The following is a 23027-nucleotide window of genomic DNA, read 5'->3' as shown; positions in this document are numbered from 1 at the left end:
ACATTCCTCTTTTCCTATTCCTATTTTTTCCTATTCAATTTCACTTTGACATAGAATATTTAAAACTCCAGAATAAAATGCATGTTCAAAAAATAAAAATATTGAGGTAATATCTTTCCCCCTTTTGTCTTTTTTTCACTTTGGTATCCATATTAGCATACAAGAGTGAGAATACATCACACAAAAATATATGATGCCGTCCAATTAACTTAGTTGAATACTTAATAGACTCAGGATAGAAAGAAATCTTAAAATTAGCCAGTTGTGATCTAAACTCTTAATACCAAAACACCTCTCCACCTCCACCAATAATTTCACTTTTGGTCGCCACCCACAATTTGCTTTTTAAAAAGCCCTAAAATATTCAATATCTCTTTAATTGATAGACTGACAAAATGATGTTTCAAAATATACAGAATCTTGAATCTTTCTAATAGTTTGAGAAAATGATAGTTCATCAAAGCATCTCGGCTTCCAGAAGCCAGCCCAACAAGGTTAACCAACCAATATAAAAGAATTAGCACTTCCAAACAGCCAACAAGCCAACAGCCTCTTTTTTTTTTTTTTTTTTTTTTTTTTAGCAGTTGCAGATACCAAATTTCCTGCCAAGTTATTTCTATGCAACATGGTAGGTTGTTATTTTTAAATATGTAGATGTTAATGTTTTAGAAGGCTTTGGAATCACCTGAGTTTTCAGTAAATTGCCCATCCCTTTGAATTGGAGGCTATCCCCTGCCATATTCATCTGAGGAGAAAAGGTCTGATTCCCATTCTCTTTGCCAAGCAGGTCTCTCTTGTATTTGGGCTCTACCAAACAGAACAACCCACCTCAGGTTTAGACTCAAAAGAGAGTGGAAAAAAAGGTGCAAGACAAATGGCACCTGCACACACACACACACACACACACACAGAGCACACAGCACACAGCACAGTCATCCCTTAGTCTAGCCTAGAGGCACCTCTTGTTCCTTTGACCTGAGACATCAGCCTCCAGGTCTATTTGGCTCCACCTCTGAGATGTCCACTGAATCCACACAGCTCATTCTAGCTCTACTCTCCAATTGTCAGATTCACCACCTCTTCCCTGCCTGCAGTCCTACTTACCTCCTGCTCTATCTCAGACAACTTTCAGAAACACACAGTGGCTCATGTGATTCCTGAAATTTCAGTCTTTATCCTGTTCATCTTTGATCCAGAACAATTTGACTTACAAGTTCCTTGCTACTAGGTTCTGCCTATTTCTGCAGCCCTGTCACTCAACTGCTCGCCTCATTACCACCTAGCCAAGTATCCATATTAGACATCCTCAATCAAAATTTCCTGAGTTAAACAAATTAGTGGTTGAGTTTTCTAAAATACCACTTAATGTGACCTGAGTCATATACACTCTTCTTAAATAAAATGCAAAATAAAAATATCATGAGAAAAAGTCATTTTTTTTACATAACTATCATTGACCAACCAGATACCTCAACAGTGAATACAACTTGCTTAACTACTTCATCTATTTGAATCATAAGAATTTACCTCTCAACTTGCAAAGTTTTCGGGCTCGTGTCTCCCCAATAGAATTAGTTTCATTAAATTGTTGATAGAGTCTTGAATATTGAAAGCTTCTAAATTTCTCAGCTTTAGTATAAATGACAAGATCAGATAGGGCCAGAGCTACTTTTCCCTTTGAGGTGTGAAAATAAAATGTCATTGAAAACTTGCTTTTCCAGTAAAGAAAATAGACTATCACATCAATGATCTTAATTTCTACATATCTCCTAAAAGTATTTTATGACTTTTTAATGAATGTACTGTTTAATGCTAATGAGACAGCTAAATCTAAAATCCCAATTAATATAGATACAATATAATAATAATTAATACAGATCTCAGTAAATACTTATAAATTTTACAAATTTAGGAATTTTGGTCATGCCTAAGTATATTTTCAGTATGATCTATCATTTGGGGACAAATTCTACTGTGTATTGTACATTTGCTTTTCTACAGGCCAGCATCTATAACCTATATACCTCTGTTAGCTCCTCTCCATGGTTCATTTCTGGGGAGCATTCCTTTTCATGCTCAATCTATGTGTTTAAGTATAAATGTGGCTGGAGACTAGCTGATCAGCTCTAGCAATAGTTAGTTGTTCAGGGATGTACACAAAACTGGAGTATAATCAGTGAACATAAAGAATTTGTGCAGTGAGGTGAGCAGTAGATATGCCCGCCACTGGATTTGAACCTGAAAGTATGTGGAGTTGAAGCTTTTCAAGTCTTGTATAAATAAAGAGAAAGTGAGATCAAAGTTAGCAAAAGAAATTTCTGCAGGTTTTGCTTGCTATATTATACCAAGCATATCTTGAAATATAATCCTTTTTCTTGAATTTTGTGTTTATGTGGGCCAATTAATTCTCATTTTACTTAATTCAGATGAAATGACTTAATATCACATGCAACCTGATATGTTTTTTTAATTATACTAATTAATATGCTCATAATACTATGCATGATAAAGTGATTTTCTTGTATTTGATAGTATGATCTCCTTGAGGGCAGAAACATTATGTTGCTTATCTCTACCTGTATGCATTACAGTACCTTGCACATAAGATGCCTAATATTTGTTGACTATGGAGGGAACAATTAAAAACAGCTGACAAAGAGACAACCTTTAAAATATTCTTCACTACTAATTTTTCTGAACAAATTTTAAGTGATAGAATTTCCAAAAGGAGGAAAAAGATTTTTCTACAGCTCCTTCCCCATTTCCAAATTCTTAATAAGAAAATAAGACACCTCTTCAATCACTTATTAGATTTTCACAAATCTCACCCTCTTTTTCTTGAACAGTGGTAATCCAACTGCACTTGATTCTGGTTGCTTTTCTAGACTGTATTCTGAATCTTTAATTTTGTAGTAGTCGTCCTCTTGATCGTCCTCTTCTTCATATTCTTCTACTTGACCATGCTTATTAAAACCTTTCCTTTCCCGGGTTTCCTTTAAGCTTCCTATTTTCTTATTTTTAACTAATATTTTGAATTTTAATGCCTACAGAAACAATTTCAAAGAGAAATACAATTACACATTTACAGATAAGTTTGCATTTGTGGCAGTAATTGAAAAGTCTTTTGTCATGCATGATGCGCAAGAGTTCTATCTTTTCCCATATCCAGGGACATTATTGATAATGCTGATTAAAAAAATACCCCAAATAAGACTATTAGGATTGTGACTGTAATTCCATTACTTTTACATTCCTTAAATGATGACAATTCAAATTAATGAAAATACTTCACAAGTATGTACATAGGGGCATATTAAAATACTTGCAATGTTTCAGAAGTTAGACTATTATAACTTCTTGTAGTTAGACTTTGAGGTCATTACTCCTTATCCAACATCACAAAGTATTAAATGGCATCAAGTGGATAGTATAAACTATAACACTATCCGATAGCCTAAACTGAAATCCCACAAAAGCATCACAAACAGAATACTCCCTTTCCAACAAAACTAGGAATGTAACAAAATTCAGCACCAAGGTCATCGGTTCTAAATCCAGTCTTTTTTTCCTTCATTCCCACAGTTATTCCTTCCCCTTTCACATAGCCACTGCCTTATTAAATAAACTTATTAAGTGCCTGTTATGTTGTATACAGCAGAATCTTTCATATAGTTCTGCTGAAATCTGGACTGTGAAGTAAATTTCTTTCCTTCAACCTGATTGCTCCTTCTCTGGTATCCTCAGGTACTGGCTTCCACTACCATATCACCTCGGGTCTTCTCTTTTCCCCCATGCCCCTACTATGACAGAGTGCACCTGGATTAATGCAACTGCCTTTATCAAAAGCATTGCCTATTAAAGGAACAGATAACTCAGATCTACTTCAGATTTAGAGATTCTTATGTAGTGAGACTGGAATGATGTGTGTTTAACAGTTTCTAAGCAATTCTCTTCTATACTGAGAATTATATCACAAAATGACTTTATCTTTAATGCTTCATTTACTCATTGGAAATTGTCTGCTAACTTTAGTATTAGGAGTGTTTAATAATGATGTATTTTGGATTGCCAAAAGAGAGACGTATACGTAGGAGGAGGAGGGATTTCATTCCTAGAAAGCGAAATCTTTTTATCATTTCTGTAGTAGACCATGACTCTTACATTAAACCTTTCTGATATGTTGCTGCCATTTTGTATAAAGTATTAAACATTTCTTTTCTGTCAAATTTGAACACATTTGTTTGTATAAGGCCTAAGAGTCACAGTTTTGATTTGTTCAATCTATTTTTTGTTCATTTTCATTCTATCATGAGCCCTATAGTTCTTTTCACTAGTATCGCAATATTTTAAATTGTCCATTTAAATAAAGACAAGTGTAAAGTGAAATGTTGACATATGAACACACATAAAACATTGCTCTATCTACTGCAGTGATAACATGTTAAAACTAAACTACTGGCTGTTGGACACTGTTACCATGAAAAAAGAGAAAAAGTTCATTTGTCAGGTGATAAAATTTAGGTCCAGCAGAGGAAACTAGAGGGAATGGCCAGAGTGGAATGGGGAAATCTAGAGAAAATGCAGTTCAGAGAGTGTTTCAAGGAAAGGAGGGAGGCTTCCATGGTAGTGAGTGCTGCACAGGGAACAAGTCAGATGAAGACTGACCCAGATCCACTACAAATACTCGAAGGGAAGCCACTGATGATATATCAGATACTGACTGTGGTGCAGGTGAAAGAGAAAGACTGATGGGTAGGTTGGAAGGATATAGAAATTTGGCCTGTGGCAGGATTTCATCAATCAAAGAGCCACCTGGAGAGAGAACTGAAATCCTGAGAGTGGGGCTATTATTTTTAAATCAAAAACTTGAATATCCCACCTAAAGACAGAAAGGGACCTGTGGACACAGGCCACCCTAGTGCTAGGATCTGGCAGACTTAGTAACCTAGGTCTTTGCCACTTTCTCAGCCTTTTGCCTATATAAAAAATGAAATTCCTATATTCTTATACTAACTTTAAATTTTGGCTTCATGGGATATGATACAAATAAAATGTGAGGTTTTACATACACTTATTTCCATTTTCTCTTTATCAAAATACAGTTACCTAAATGCTCACAGGAACATTTCTAGGCAACACTTAGCAAAGATACATTCTATAAATAATCAAAAGTACAGATTTCCACAGATTTCTAGCTTAGTCTTATTGGCCAATGTAATAGTGACATGCTTTATCTTCTTTTTTTTTTTTCTTTTTCTTAACCTGAAGTTCTCAGACAAAATGTTACCTCTGGGGATGGTAGTTTGTCTGGAAAATCATCAAGCATATCAGAAAGCAAGGCATCTCCAAAAGTAGATTGCAAATTGTCTGCCATCACTTCTTGTTGGGAAGGGGAGCAATGATTTTCTAAAGAGAGCACCACTGGGTAGTCAGAGGTCTAAAAAATTAACCATTACTATAGTTATTGATCAGCACAATTCAACAACTATAATGCAATTAATACAAGCACTTAGTCAGTATTAAACTTCTATTTAACACTCAATACCTTAGTTAAATAAGTATCCTTTAAGTAAATTATTTTTGAGTTTGACAAAACAGGGAAGACAATATAAAGGAAAAGTATTAATATTCACACTAGAAGTGTAAGAAACACTTATAGCATCCACCATCAAACTTGTTCAAATAAATTATGCCATAACTTATAAGATATAGGAAAGTTATTCTATATATATGAAAGTTATCTAAAATATAATCCTGTGATAGAAAAAATTGTCATAGTGTAGGCATATTCATTTTAATTTTTTGAGGGATAACTGACATGGAGCATTATACAAGTTTCAAATGTACAATATGAGCCAGTATATGCACATATTATAAAATAATCACTGCATTAAATATAATTATCATGTGTCACCATACATAGTCAGAATTTTTTCCTTGTGATGAGGACTTTTAGGATCTATTTTCCTAGCAAGTCTCAAATCTACAACATGTTATTAATAACTATAATCCATACTGTTGACTGTTACATCCCTATGACTTATTTTATAACTCAAAGTTTGTACCTTTTCTTTTACCTTCTAATTATTTAACCGATCACGTCTACATCCTAACCCTTCCCCTCAGTAACCTCTAATCTGTTCTCTAAGAGCCTAATATTTTTTAACTGTGAGGGAAAATTCTGACTTTGGGTAAAGATAAGGGAAATGTTATTTTTCCACTTTTTCAGTTTTGAATTCTAGGATAAAAATATCATTGACATATCTAAAAATAAAGAAATTTTTTTAGAAGTAACATTAATTAACAACACTGTGTATGATATAGAAGCGTAGGGGCTCACCCTTCAGGTGAGCCATGTCCCAATAATGATACAGAGGCTCCATCTATTACTTAAAGGGGTTTCTAGAAGTACTTTCTAATATTTATCATCACTGTAACTTTGGAAGTTTACACAAAGTAGAGAACAACCTGCATTTTGATATATATGCAAAATTTTTTTTTTCATTTATAAATCAGGGCATAAGTTCACCAGCTTATAAGCCAGCCAGAGAATTTCAAGAACTACTGCATTACATAGACCTTTGAATAGGAGATAAAATATTTAGGTATTTTAAATATATGAGTCTATTAGAATCCTGAGGCTGCCATAACAAATTTCCACAAACGTTATTGTTTGAAGCAAAAGAATTTGATTCTCTCACAATTTTAAAGGCCCAATTTTAAAATCAGTTACACCATTAAAAAATCATACCTACAGACAAATTTATTCATTGCCAATTCCAACTTCTGGTGGTGGACAACATTCTTTGGCTAATGGCCATCTCTCACCACTCTGCCTCTCTCTTTCACACATCAGCTCTCCCTCTACATGTGCTAAATCTTCCTCTGCTTCTCTTTCATAGGATACACATGACCACATTTAGGGTACATTCAGATAGTCCAGGAAAATCTCATCTCAAGGTCCAAGTTTTAACTTTACCATATCTGCAAAGACCCTTTTTCCTAAATAATGTTGCAGGTTCCAGGAATTAGAAACTCACATTGGGGGGGGGGTGTATTACTCAGTATACTACAATAACTGTTTCATATATATACACACTGATTCAGTGAATTGGCAAGGGAACAGAGTAAATTTTTGGAATAAATATGAGAAGTGATTTTGAGACTGGGTAAGGTAATGAGCTAGCAGGTGGACAACTCCATTAGGTCCTGACTTCACTCACCAGGTGGGGGTAAGAAAGGGAATCATTTATTTTGTTTTATTTTATTTTTGTCTTCTGTGGTTCTTGGCATTCCCTTTTAAAGGATCCTCTTATCTTTTATTCTCAGCCATGTATAATGTAAGCATTAAGGAATTTGCTTAAAGTCAAGCAACTTTTGGAGCACACATCTTAATTAATTGTTGTTTTAAGATCATTTAAGTTAGATTTGTGGGTTTTTTAATTTTCTGATTAAATAATTTCCTCAGAACTTAATTCCTTATGTATTTCTTCTAGTATATTACATGTACCAATAACTATACCTAAATTTCTTAGTCACAATTATGTCTATTTTATTTCACTGTTTTCTCTTTTCCAATAAAGGTGACTATCTCAAGTAAAAAGCTGCACTTCAGTCTAACCTTTGCTGTAAACTGAATCACCCTATTCAACTGAGAAATCTGGAACTTTACTGACAGTCATCTTTTTTTTTTTTTTCCATTCCATCTCTTGCTCTTTGGATTATCAGAAGCTGTAAAGATTTCCATCCTTGTAAGACCTTTGAATTTTATGACTGTCTCTGTTTCCTGTATTTCCTAAGTTGCCTGCCCTGAATGAAGTGAGTTTGCTATGCAAACAGTATTTCAATAGAGAGCAATTATATATATATATATATATATATGTCTTTAGAATTTTCTAAAACAGATTTAGGAGGCCAGAGCAACCAAGTAAGCAAGGGAGAGGTGGGTATGAGCATTCAGAGGGAAAACATTAACAGTCACATAGGACCTGGGGAATCATAGTATAGATTGTTGCTTTTATTTTTATTGGGATTGAGTTTTGAAAAGGGGAATGGCATGCTCTGACTTACAACAAAGGTCACTCTAACAACACAGTGAAGTAAAACTTGGGGGAGAAGGAAGGAGCAACATTGGATAAGAAGCCAGTGTAATAATTCAAGTGAGAGGTGATGGTGGTTATCAGGACAGTGACAGTAAGAATGGGATTTTAGAAATGGTTAGATTCAGTATATATTTTGATAGCACAGACTAGAGTATTTGTTAAAGAACTTACTTAGGCATCACAGAAAAATGAGGAGAGGGTTAGAGCAGACAAAGTGAGTTAGGGCTGAGCACATAGAAAGAGCCAGAAGACCATGGGGAAAAAAGGACTGGGAGGAAGGAATATCAGCAGCTCAGTTCTAACATGTTAAATGCCAACTGGACATCCAAGTTGAAAGGTCAAGTAAGTAGTTGTTGGTGTAGAGTTCAAAGGAGATGTACAGGTAGAGATATAAATTAGAAATCATGAGAAATTTAGATGTTTAAGAGAATCAATACCAGACAGCCATGTTTTTATATTAAATTTCACATTTTATGTTTTATGGCTATTTGGCATAGTGTAATTCTAATACACTAGCACTATGATTCAGCTCTGTGATTTTAGGCTTAGATTTACAGATAATTTATTGACACTTTTGGAAAAACTTTAGGTTTATCATATTTGTGAGATTAACAGTGCTTAAATATCTATAAAGATTTTGTTGAATCAGTCTAGCTGTACTATGATGGATGTACTTAACTTATACTAAGTTTACCAAAGAGTTTTAAATGTCTATAGTACATATGTTACAGTTGTAAATGGGACGAAATATTATTCAAAGTTGAATGACTGTTAAAGTCTTCTAGGATTAATAACCTGAATTTATAATGGCTATAAATAATCCAGATATTTGAATCTAAAGCAAATTTCTAAATATCCTTTACTATATGAATTCCTGTCATCATATTCAAAGTATTAATAACTGAGATAGGACGTTTCTGACATTTTATTTTTGTGTTTTAAAGCAAAGTAAAATAGTAGAATACTGGTAAAATATTAACTATTACAAAGCACAGTATTTTAAGTCTTTTTTGGCCATGCCTCAGAGCATAAAATGCATTTTTCATTGTATATACATTATAACATACACACATTATATCTATTGTATAATTAAAAAGGAAATTCTATGAAACATGTTGAAATAAGCTGTAATAAAGTTACCTTGAACTATATACTTCCAGGTGGATATTATATGCTACATATATACTATATACTTTAACCAGATGGATTTCATTGCCCATAAACATATAATACCCAAAACTTGAAATATTACTGAACTCACCTAAATTTCCCCTTTCTTCCCCAAACTTGAAATATTACTGAACTCACCTAAATTTTCCCTTTCTTCCCCAAAGATGAGAATCTTAACTAGACTATTTCAGTTAGTCTGTCAAGCAACATGGGTAAGTTGCTCAGTCATACAGGTCTGTCCCACATTTATAGGTATACATGTTATGATTAAAACTTCTCATTGACTTTTTCTATTACAAAAAGATAAACTAAAGTGACATATCATAGGATTTTGAAACAAGTAATTTATAATGAGTTTAAGTAAGTATACTTTAACCAAGACATGCACATACTATGAATGCATATTTCTGTATCGCTTGGATAACAGTCTTAAACAGAAGTTTGCTGGTGAGGGTGTAACCATGGTAGACAACAGGTTCGTTCTGTGATCCATCCCAGCAGTCAATTTCCAGACATCGGCATCCCTTCACAAGAGCACTAACAAAATTTGAACAAAACAAATTGTCATTCTGGGCTCACAAAACATGAAGGCCATAGTCTCAAAATATTCCCAAGACTTTTGATGATTTTGCAATAAAGGCATAAATGATTCCATAATAAAAACAAAGTGTTACCTGAACTAACATTCTTTTCTTCTTCTCTGTGAGCACAGCCTTACCGAACACTTATACATGCTAGCACAGAGGAATGTCAGCAAGGTGACCCCATGTGTAGTGCTGCGGATTCTAACTCCCACTATTTCTATCCATTCCTTACATGCTAAGTTCTACAAGAGCAGGAACTAATGTTTTAGCCCCATATATACATGTTTAATAAAGTTTTTGCACACACACAAAAGAATAGCTATAAGCTTTATACTATAAAAATGGGAACTATACGATGTAAGAAGGAAAGTGGAAGGCAGATAGAAGAGATTCCTAACTGCAATTTTGAAAAAGAAAGAACTGGCTAAAAAAACAGCTTGAAACCCCAGGATCTTAGATTTGATACATGTGTTTTAGGGAGGAGTTCAAAGTACCCCCTTGCCATATATGAAGACATTTTTCTTATAGAAAACTAAGTTAATACCAGTTTTCTGAGACGTATATAAAATCAGTACATGGTCTCTAGGCAGCAGATCTGTAAGAACAATTTTCATTCCCCACAGACATTTAGCAATGCCTGGCTACATTTTTTTTTTTTTTTGGCATGAATGGAAATGAAAGGGGGTCTGCAGCTGGCATCTATAAGGTGGAGGTTAGGGAAGCTGCTAAAGCTTTTACAATGCACCAACTCCCCACCGTGGAGATAAATCTGATCCAAAATGTGAATAATTTGAAAAACGCTGCCCTGAGCAATAACAATCTGGTGTGATACCACTACCAAGTGTTTGATATATAATCAACCTTTCTTCCCAACAGAAACACACACTACCCAAATAGACCATCTGTGAAAGTAGACATTTTAGATCTGGCATTTCTTTGGAGATCATATTTAGCCAGTTTTCTATGGAGAAGATTCAAGCAGTATTTAGGTAGAGATCTAATCAAGAAAAGTTAAAACAATCCCGACACTGAAGTTAAGGCACTGAAGTCAGGGGTAAAAGGACCTTTCGCCCTTTGTAATAATACAGATAGAAGGAATTTAAGTAGGCAGGGAAGGGAACTGTGAACCTCATCAATCTTAGGAACTTCACCAAAACTATACAAAACATAAAATTACTAAGAAATTCTTGTTGAGCATTTTTTTAGTTTGGTTTCTACAACCATATTTGCACTTATTAAGTGCATGGGCTTTTTCAGGCATGTACTGATATATTTTTCAGGCATATAGTGATATGATATTTCCATTAATGAATAAGGTGAATAATTTGGGGTACAGTTCCTAAATTGGATTATATCTGTAGAATTCAAAATGAATATATTTCGCAACTCATAGACTTATTGGGATTTTAAGTTGGGGAAGAAACAAAATCTATTTGTAACATTTGTTAGTTGTCATGAAATAATATCTGTGTTACACTTCTCTCAGTTGACTGTCAATGTAAATTGTCTTGCACTTCTCATCAACACAAAATATCAGCTCTCTGGGCTCCTACCAGCAAACAGTCTTGACTTCTCTGCTGGGAAAACAAAAATCTACTAAAATCTCAGCTGTGGAAGAAAACTTCTCATGAAGGACTGACTAAATAATATTGATCCTTGCTACTTCTCTACTTTTATTTTTATCACTATATCAAGTCAACCATCAGCAAACTATTTTTTACTACTTAGTTTGGCCCCCAGCAAAATAATTTGATAGAGTTGCACTGTTTCATATTATCTCCTGTTATTCAGAGACAGGGAAGAGAAAGGCCAGCCTTCTCCACTGCTATTGAGATCACTTTCCACTCATTCCCCTTTTTGAGAATGAATGATGGAAATTTCTTTCTCACTATGTGAAGAAATATGTCCCCTAAAAAGCGTAAGAGACTTCTCTATTGAGATAATGATATCTGAAGCAGGACTTGAAGGAGATAGCTTTGTGAGTGGCTGAAGGAGGAACTTTTATTCCAGGCACAAGGAATAGTCAGAACAAAGACATTAAAATAGAGAGTGTTAGGAATGTTTGAGAAATAACAAAGCTTGCAGTTATCATGAGTGAGCGGGGAGTTTTGGCTGTGAGGGTTTAGAAAAGATGCTGGCCAAGTCCAGTTGGGTGTCTGGACCACAGTCAGGAGTGTTTTTACTCTAAATGAGGACTTACTGGAGAATTTTGAGGAAATGAATGACATGATATAGCATATATCTTAATAAAATAATCGTTCTAGCCAAATGAAGATACATTTTCCTAGCTTTGCTATTATCTATCACTTATTCCTTCCTTCTCCAAATAATATGTTGTCAAATCTCCTTCCAGGTATATATACAGTTGCCTAAATCTCCTTGAAATAGGTACCTAAAATAAAATAAAATGTCAGTCTGATATCAGAGCAAGAGACTATAGCAATACTCTAATCAATTAACATTTTGGCATCCAAATACAGTTAATTCATATTGAAGGTTTTTCAAATAAAATTTCTGTCTGGTTTAAACTGTTTTTAAAAAAAAGAGCATAAGAGGCTTTTCTTAGGTTAAAATACTGATTATCACACAGTTAATATTAGTTTTCCTCTCTTGAAGGTGAGAAAATAAAAGCACAAAGAGGATGTATCTACTCACATACTTAACAAATGAGGGAAAGGTAGAAATGATCAACATTAGAAATATAAATATTAAAAGGCACACATTACAACATACTGCGTTTAATGAGTACAGAAGTTTTGATAACTTGCAATCAGAATGTGCACCTTCCCAAAAAGAGGGGTGGGGAACAGATGTGTCTTCCACAAATAAGAAGCAGAAAAAGAAATACTATTAAATTCATATTTGATTTTTAGTTTGGCAGAATATTTCTGGGAATTCAAAATTAATTTTCTGTGTTTCTAAACTAAATATTATATTATCATTTTTAAAAGAACTAAGTAAAAGAGCATAAATAGAACTTTCTATAATGAAAATATGGTCACAAACTGAGTTATAATTACAGAATTTTAAATGGATACATTACTGAGTTTGAGCTCCTGAAGTAGACCTTAAATATTGAAGGCAGTATGTATTTGTAAGTTTAATAATACTATGGAATTATTAGAAACCTTTTCGATGGTTTTAAGTAACATGGCTGTGAATACCACCTGTATGCTGACAATCTCCAATTCTATTTTCCCATCTTGGTATCTCCTCTAAGAGCCTGACTATCTGATACATATAACTGACTATCACACCTAGCCACTTGATAACTAATTAATACCTCAAATCCAAGGTGGAAACCATTGAACTCTTGCTTCTGCCTCACAGCCTACAGTGGTCTCCTCACTCAGGCTTCAACACCTATGTCAATATTGTCATCACACACTATGTTATTCTTAGGCAAAAATATTTTGATATTCTTTTTTCCTCATTTCTCTCTTCAAATAACCTTATTAGTTTTGTTGGCTCAACCACCTTAAAATATTTCAAATTCAACCACTTATTCAACTACCACCTCATGAATTCACCATCTAAATAACCATTATCACCCAGGCAGCTTGCAAGATTTTCCCAAATCATCATCTACCTCTACATCACATTATCAACCTCAACTCTTTGGTAAAATGTAAAAATTATGACACTATCCTAAAGAAAACCCCTCCAATGCCTTCCCAAAGCATCTAGAATAAAATCCATTCTCCTTTCCAAGGACTCTGAAGAGGGCCCTCATAGTCAGATCATCAAACTTATAATCTTTTATTCTCCATTTACTTGGTTCTAACCACATTTTCTCTCTTACTCTTATTTAAATATGCCAACCACTTTTGCTTAGACTACATAGCATGTGCTTCCTTCCAGGTCTTTCTGAGCTTTCCTCTCATTCATTACTTAGACCACAATTATGTCATCCTCTGAGAAATATTTCTTGACCCTCTCACATGACACCCTCAACTACAGAGTTGCTTCCTATTACATTACCCTAGTTCATTTTCTCTATGTTAGTCCATGAAATTATCAACATATACTTAGTTATCAATAAGCCCATGAACACATTTTAAAATGTAAAGTGTTTAGAAATCAAAATAAATACCTTACATATCCCCAAAGATCACTTGGTCCGAGAAACTGGTCAGATATCAAGTATGTATTATGTGAACTTGAAATAAAATAATCATTTAATGGGTGAGTCATATCCTGGTAAACTTTTTCACATTCATTATTAAATAGTAGACATTCAGGGGAACCAATGTATCTTGTAAAACCTTCAAATGACATCTGGCGTGCTTGCTTAACTGTAAAAAAATAAGTTAAAAAGGATACAGAAATATTATTAAGTGTATAAAAATTATACCTCACTTCAAAACTTATTCAGTAACAAAGTATATTTCTCATATATGCATCTATGATTAATATAATTAATGTCAATGCTAGTTCTAATTTTTCTCTCAAAAAACAATTTTAAGGGATAGTCTTATTTTATATAAATATAATGAATAATGTACCATTTAATTATCTGATTTTTAAATATTATGTATAATATATATAAATCATAGATCAATAAATCTTCAGGAGCTAAACATAAAATTAAATAGCACCTCCATCAAAGAACAGAGCATTCTAGGCTGCTTCCTGTTAACTTTGCAACCTTTCTCCGCCACCCAAGTGGGGTCGGGCTTCTAATAGCATAGATTAGTTTTTTTCTGGAGTTTGTGCTTTATGTGAATGAGTTCATACAAAATGTGTTTTTTGTGGCTAGTGACATATAATTCAAAATTGTTTATTACCATTATTATATTGTATTCTACTGTCTATGTGCACCACAGTTTATTTACTGATTCTATATTCAGATAATTTCCAATTTAAGTTTATTACAAAGAGTATTGCTATAAGAAACCAATAGTTGTCCTTAATGCAAATATGTGCATATTTCTGTAGGATACATGCCTACAAATGGAACTGCTGGATTATTTGCATATTGTCATTTTTAGTAAATTATCTCTGAATTTTTTTTACTGAATAATTCTTTATACTCAGTATGATATACGAAAATTATTTATCTAAGCAGAACATTGGTTCTCCAGTTGGATAGCCTGAGTTGACTCCATTTGCTTATAATGAGCATGTTAGTTAACCTTCCCTATCTTTGGAATGATGGTGATCAGAGCACCTATCCCTATATACTAGCTCTATAAATGTCAGTTGCTTCTGTTCTTTTGATAATACAATTTGTCTCAAAATAAAGGTTGGTGTGAGTATTCACTTTAGAGAGTAATCCTTGGTAAAGATTTTATTTGTTGGAATTTATACTACAAAAACGGAAAGTCATACTAAGATTGATGTACAAGAATGCTCACACTAGCATTACTTATAAATGCAAAATAAGCAATATAAGGAAATAAATTAAAACCCAAATCATGACACAATGCTAAGTAGCCATTTAAAATAAAGTATAAGAAAAAATGTGTGAAGACATAAGTAAATGTTTATGACATTATAAAAGTGAAAAGTCACCATTCAAGATGCTATTACAATATTCTTTTAAAAAATAAATGCTAAGAGAAAATACATAAAATGTATATAGACATGCAAATCATTTCAAAGTCATGCACATTTAGGAATATGGGAGTTTATGGGGCAAGTTCAACATATATTATAATAGTAAGGATTTACATAAAAATGTTCTTATCCCCAATGCAATTTATCAGTGGTTGTCATACAGCCCATTTGAACTATTGAACAATGAAGTAATTTATTTTGTGACCCTAAAAATGACCAGATTGAGATAAGGCATTTGGAACTATAAGATCATAATTCAAACAGACCTTAATAAGTTTCTAACATTTTTCAACAATCAGGTAAATGAAAGTATCTCATGCAGGGCAAGTTATAAAAGATAAGATAGTTGAATATTGTTATTTTATAGTTAAATGCAGAACCAAGTTTAAGATGGTACAGACACCATGTCACATAACCCCTTTTAATTGGCCACCTGCCAAAGGGAAAAAACTGGACTATCTTCTAGAACCATACTACTGAAAATGTTTGTCTATGAACTGGCCGTTTCCAGTCAGGGAAGACATAAAAAGTTTGAAAAGCCTGAGCCAGACATAAATCAATTCAAGACTTCATAGAGAGAGTGATGTTTTACATTTTCTTGCAAGCTCTTTACCTTGCCGCAGATCTGCAAAGGTGTTTAGTGATCAGGCCAAACCTCACTAACACTGCACTTGGCTTTACCACTACAATGCTTAAAGCTTACAGAACAATGAATCATGAAGCCAAAGTCTTAAGTAATCCCACAAGACCCAACCAGATTTGATCCCTGCTTAATGCCCCAAACTCATCTCATGCTCTCAAAATGCTAGCCCACACTGTGCTCCTCCTGCTTCCTGAATTCTCCTTCAGACCCATACCTCTCTCAACTTCAAGCACTTCCCCCACTTTTCACATGACTGGTTCTGTGTTGTCACTCGGGTCCCAGCTCAAAAATCACAATGTCTGAGAAGACCCTCCCAATGTGCTACCCGAAATAGACCTCCTGGGTGTTTTAGTTTCTATCACTTTCTCTGTTTTAATTTTTTTTCAGAGCTACTCAGAATTATACTTTTATATATGTGTCTACTGTCAATCATCCCCCAGCTACCATCAGGAACACAACTGTCTTGTTTTCCACTGTACACATAGGTCCTAAGGCCATATTTAATTACAATTAAATAATTATATGAATAGATAAGTACTTGATAAGTTAGGCCTAGAGAGGAATAGCTTGATTTTCTTAGACCCTGTGTAAGTATACGTCAGTAGGAAAATTAGTGAATCTTCAAAAGAACATGGACTTCCACACACCCCTTATTAAGTATCTTATTGATATCAGTAAGGTAGACACAGTCCTTTAACACTACTTTTATATAATTATATGTAATTTCTCATGTCTTCATTATTTTATTTAAAAATGAGCATAAGTGAAAAAAAAACTAAAGTGTTCTACCCATTGAAAAGTGGATCAAAGATCAAAAAATTTATAGCAGATCTTAAGATCAGTGGTCATTTAGTGTAAACCAGATGACTATATTTAAAAAATGAAGAAAAATAAACTTGCTTTTTAAAAATGTTCATAAGATGTTGTAGACAGGTATGCACTCAGTGAGTTTGTAATATTTTCTTTCTTAGAACTGCTACCAATTAACTCATTTAATTACCATGTTTTTTCAATAATAAAATACATAAACATGGAAGATGTCTATAACTGGGCTTTAAGCGAGTAGTGATTGTCAAGACAGTCCTTTCATTACATGCAACAGAAATCTCATATCCAAACCTAAGTTCATCGCTGAACACCTAGGAGACAAAGCAATTAGAAGAAAAGGGCTGGACAATGCAACAGAAAGATAGTTATGGTGATACAATGAAGCTTTCCCAAAGAGAAAACACAAAAATAAAACTGAAGAAATATGACCCATCCAGAAATTTGAAAATGAAACTGTTAAGTCATAAAGTACTTTGCATATGAATACTTGATAAAACTTTGAAATACATGCATACCTTCTTCAATAGGCTCATATTTTTGAATGATCTCAGAAGCATTTTTAATGCTTTTATTGATATCAAGTAAAAACTGCTCTTGTATCAAAAATTTGACCAGATTTCCTTCAATTAGAAATTTCCGGTTTTCAGCATATGTGTTGAAAATCTCAATAATTTCTTCTCTGTGTGTCAGAACTCGATAAATTGCTCTAAATTCTTCTATGGTAATTCTTCCTTGCTTCAGTCTGTCATTATCCTACTAAAAAAAAATGACTGGTGGGTTCACATTGTGAATATAAAAAAATACACAAAATGAATGAGTATTTGTGTTAATATGTATAGCTACTTATATTTAAAAACTAAATCATACATTAGATTTTATTTAAACAAAATATGTCACAGTTGGGAAAAGCTTAGTGTCTCATACCCAGTTGATATTCAGTGGCCATAATAGGGGTTGAGGAGGGGCTGGGAAGGTAAAAATTTAAGGTTGTCTTACAATTAAACAATACATTCTTCTATTCCACTCTACTGCTTTAATTTCTTAAAGCCATACTAGGTAGTATGTGATTCTATGCCACCAATATATAGCCTAAACCATAATTGTCAGAGTATTGACTGAAGCATTTAAGAAACTGCAATGATATATATCTTGATGAAATAGAAACTGAGGGGCTATAGGGCAGGTACAAACAAGGTATGTTCCAATCAAAATGAGTAATTCAGGGCCTCATTGGTGGCTCAAGGGGTTAAGACACAGCACTATGAAGCCATCTGCAGCTACTGCTTCATGAGTTCACTCCCTCACCAGGGAGGTGACCCACATGGCACACCTGCAATAGGAAGACATAAAAGCAGTGTCTCTCTCACTGCTCCCTCTAGCAGTGTATTTCATTGATCTGCCTGTTCTGCTCCCATCTCTGTCTCTAGTAAATGCTCTCATCCCCTGCATCTCTGTCCTAAACCTCAGTTCTTGTATGCATAAATAAATAAATCTTAAAAAAAATGATGCATCTGACTGTTCAGGAAAACTGAACTTTATGAGCTAAGAAAGAAGGAAGTGGGCTTGGTCCAGTTATTTAAAGCAATAGAGCTACTATGAAATAGGAAATGGCTAGCAAAAATAGAAGTTTAGTAGGATTAACTGTGCATTACCAATCAGAAGATATGAAGAACTACAGGTCAGGAATCAGCGAACAAAGACAGTGCAATCCAAGTGGGAGGTGGTGAGTAAAAATTGAATAGGTGGCAGTGAAATTATGAAGGGAGAAGTCAGAAGAATTCAACACATTAAATTTTAGATATAAGAGAGAAAAGCAGGGCTGTCTTGAGTGGGGATGGGGCAGAGTTGGAATAACTAGTGGACCGTGGCAGTCCATTAATATAAATCTTACTCTCATTGCATTATAAAAAGTGTGAGTATAAACAGCTTGTGTTACAGGGGGTATTGTGGTGAAAAGCTGACAATTTGTAGACAGATGGAGCTGACATATTCCTAGCTCCAAAGTACGTAGAACGTGGGTATATAAATTAAACTCTCTGAACTTCCTATTCTTCATCTGCAGTGTGGGGACAGATAGCACTACCTATATCCCCAGGACGCTGTAAGGACAGGAAATATACAATAAATGCCAGCTCTAGATATGAATGTATTATTTTATTTTATCAGTGTTTGCTTCCCTCACATCATCTATCCTGGAGTCTTATCTTTCAATGATATAACAGATGAGTCTATGTTTTACACCTTTAGAACAGTAAGTTTGGCATACCCTCCATGATTGGGATGAAGAACACTGCTTGGACAATCACAAAAGGATACACATCCAATCAATAGCCTGATTTAAATAGGGCTGATTTAAAAAATAAAATTCATCTCCTACAGAAGATGACTCCTTTAAGACTGGGAGAGATGGTTACTCTAATGTATTCAAGCCAACATAAAGCATAAGAAAGTCAAGGAAAAGGGAGAAACAGAATAGGTTCCAAATGAAAAGAAACAAAATCCCAGAAACAGACCTTAATGAAAGTGAGATGTGTGATTTACCTGAAACACAGCTCAAAATAATGGTCATAAAAATGTTCCCATAATGATGAAACCAATGCATAAATAAAGTGAAAGAGATTAAGAGATTAAAAAATAAATAATAAAGTACACAATAGAAATCACAGAGTTAAAGCATGCAATAACTGAACTAAAAATGTTGGGAAAGGAGTTAAACCACAGACTTAATGAAGTGGAGAAAATGATCAGCAAACCCAGGGCAGCAGAACATTTCCAAATGGAGGAGCAAGACAAATAATTCAAGAGTGGGAAAACTTAAGGTACTTAAGGAGCATCATTAAGTGGAATGATATTCATATTATAGGGAATCCAAGATGTGGAGAGAGAAAAGGACAGAAAATTTATTTGAAGAAATAATTTAAAATTTACCTAATCTAGGAATAGGAACAGATTCCAAACCCAGGAATCTCAGAAAGTTCCAAATTAGATGAAACTGAAGGACCCATGCCAAGATGCATTCTAATTACACAGAATTTGGAAGTGAGAAAATCATCAAAACAGCCCAAGAAAAAAACAACTTGCTACATATAGGAGAAGAATCAAACTTTCAACAGATTTTACAATAGAAAGTTTGTAGGCCAAAAGGAAGTGGGATGCTATATTAAAGGGGAATGAAAGCTGCTGACCAAGAATGCTCTACCTGGGAAAAATGTCCTCCAAAAACAAGAGAGAAAATAATATTCCAGACAGGCTAAAGTTTAATAAGTTCATAGAATAGCCTCTCAAAAAAATTTGAAGTACTTCAAGTTGAAATAAAAGGATGCCAATTAGTAACAAAAAAAATAATAATAAAGTATAGTTATCTTTGGTAAAGTTAAATATAGAATGAAGATGAACAGGCAAAAGTATTAAAAATAACTCTAATTTAATTAATTTGTATATGGAACCACAGAACAAAGATATAAAATAAGACACCAAAAAATTAAATTATAAGAAGGGGAAAGTAAAAATGTAGTTTCATGAAAGCCCAAATTAAACAGACTCTGTATTCTCAGATTCTGTTTGTATAGCCTGTGAAATGTATTATAATATACTTATAAAATAGTGACTACTTCACTTCTTTTCCTTCTGAAAAAAGATGTTATTCATTTTTACCAGCCACATTTTCTAATAAAATATCGTATAGATAAAAATTTAATGATTGTTGACTGCTCACAGAATTTGAAGACTTAAGTCCTGTAATAAAACTTATTGAATAAAAAGGATACTATTTTATACCCAATGATCAAAAGTATAATTTTAAACTAGTTATGTAAAAGGACATCACTTCCTGTAAAATTTCTTACATACTATCTATTAAAGTTAATAAAAGCAATAGTTTTTTTTTTTAAGATCTTAGAAAAACTCAGGGAATTGCTGCCTAAGTCATAACTCAGTAATACTGTAAAAAAGAAGTTTAGACTATTCTTTCAGCCTAATAAATCTATATGTTCCCTACTCAAATTTTATAATAAAAAGTCACCTTGTAAGGCAAGTAATTCATGTCAGAACTTATGTCAACTTCTTAGAAAATCAATAAATCAAAGTAATTTCCTCTACTTTTTCTAAATAATAATGATTTATTGAGTGCCTACATTTTTCAGGTACAGTCACAAATATTATGTTACTTAATATTCAAAACAAAGCTGCCTAGTAACTGTGTCTATTCTGCAGATTAGGAGAGTTGTTCAGAGCAATTTCTGATTGGCTATCACTACACAGATAGGCACTAAGAGTAAAGTATCTCCATGCCCCAAGCTTGCCAATAACCATAGTCCTGAGACACTGAAAGCTTCTGGCCACCCAAATAAGATTTTACTATATTTACTCTGGCTAAAAGGTATACCCATGAAGTATGGAAATATTGGCAATAACAGTGGAAACAAATAACTGGTTGTTCAAAAAGCTTAATTAATCTTTAGTTATCCAGATAATTCAGCTGGCCAATACAACTTCTCTAAGCATTCTATTTAGTCAACATCTTAGTAAACGTGTGTCAACTTAGCCTAAGGCAGCAAAATACTGCCTAATAGGAGACCTGGGGAAGTCATTTTAATAAAAATGATTTACCATGATTATCAAATTTGTTTATATGCAACTTATGCTTTCAAAGTGTCTGATGTCATTTTAAAGAGGTTTTTATGGTATTCTGAGCAACCTCTGCTCCTCTAATTTTTAAGCCATTGTTCTCATAGCCACTTCAAAAAGGTCTTGCTACACACAATATGCCTTCAATCCTGTAATGTCCAAATAAATATAAATTTCAATTAGTAAGCTATTTCTTTACTAATTATAAGTGTTAAGCTTTCTCCATAAGCCTCTAAATATAGAATTCATATGATCAGGTGCATAACAAATAGATAGCTCTGTCTTACAGAAAATTCAAAGCAAACTGATAATCACTAAATAAAATTTATAATAGTTCGCACTGCATATAGATTTAATAATATATATCTATATCTATACAGTGTTGAATGTGAATTTTATAAAGTAACACTAGCTGTTTCTCCCTTTGTACTATACCATTGGGGAAAATTCTACATGTAAAGGTCTTTCACAGAATTTTGCATTTTTCAAATGCAATATTAGACATGAATTGTTTAAAATTCTGATAGCTCCTGCAACTTGGATTCCTAAAACTCAAACATTTTATCTTTTACTACATTTTCCTAAAGTGCAATTTTTTTTTTTTCTTCACAGTGGTCCTTTCTGTGGTTTGTAAACAGGGAGCTAAATCTTATTGAGAATTGCCTAGTGACAACAATTCTCTATGGGCCCCCTGCATTTCTGTACATTTTCTGAGCAGGACAGAGGTACCAACCCTGCCTTTCTTCACAACCTGCTTTGCAAGAATGTTTGTGTAATGAAGAGGCAGTGTCTCCCTCCAGAGGAAACAGTAGGTCAGTTCATGAAAACAATGATAATGATGCCCTAGCAAGGCAAACCTCAGAGAGGACTATTGTAATGTGAACCCCTATACATATACCTGTTAGCTGCTCTCCCTCACCTCACACTTTGGGAACCGGGGCTGGAAGAAATGACCCCCAAATGCTGATACTCTGACACTTGCTACTTTGTGTGAGTAACAAGCTATTTCCTGAACTAGAAACCTATCTCTATCCACATCTTTGAAAGTGCAATTAAAGTAAAATATCAGACTCTTCTGGTTTGTGTTCATGTGGCAATTTCAACATGAATCATGTAATCTGGTTTACATAAAAACAAATCCTGTTCAGGTTTTCTACCTTCCTAACTATGTAAGTTGGCCAGTCTAATATTCTTGCCTGATTCTTCAGGAAGTTTGCCATCCTTTTAATGCAAAACTCAACTCAGCTTTTAAAAAAATCATATTCACAATGTTTCCTCCTGTGCCCTAGTAACAAACTTGAGGCAACTTTCCTTCCTCCCAGCTGTTCTCTAAACACAGGACTTGGCAAGTTTTTCTACACTGGCGTGAATATGTTCCTTGTGATCACTCACTCCTTCTGTAAATCACCAGCATCCAATCCATTTACCATTTCATCATTTATATGATTTTGATTTAATCACACACCAATCATCATCTGGTATGAATATTACTGCAGAGTCTGCAGATAGTTCTCA

The 23027-nt window shown here is 33.8% G+C and overlaps 1 protein-coding gene across 1 annotated transcript in view; it reads right to left on the bottom strand.

Moving 5' to 3' along the window:
* Positions 1-23027, bottom strand: part of PLCZ1 (phospholipase C, zeta 1) — a 35446-nt gene that overhangs the window by 12076 nt on the left and 343 nt on the right. The window contains exons 2-7 of the mRNA XM_012732820.1: positions 17402-17639; positions 13950-14151; positions 9665-9809; positions 5288-5437; positions 2820-3044; positions 1528-1675 (exon numbers count right to left, since the gene is read on the bottom strand). Of these exons, the coding sequence (XP_012588274.1) occupies positions 1528-1675; positions 2820-3044; positions 5288-5437; positions 9665-9809; positions 13950-14151; positions 17402-17639 (1108 nt within the window). The remainder of the gene's footprint in view (positions 1-1527; positions 1676-2819; positions 3045-5287; positions 5438-9664; positions 9810-13949; positions 14152-17401; positions 17640-23027) is intronic.

Source organism: Condylura cristata, unplaced genomic scaffold, assembly GCF_000260355.1.
Source record: "Condylura cristata isolate star-nosed mole 26May11 unplaced genomic scaffold, ConCri1.0 scaffold00036, whole genome shotgun sequence".
Lineage (NCBI taxonomy): Eukaryota > Metazoa > Chordata > Mammalia > Eulipotyphla > Talpidae > Condylura > Condylura cristata.
This window is presented reverse-complemented; position numbering and strand designations above follow the sequence as displayed.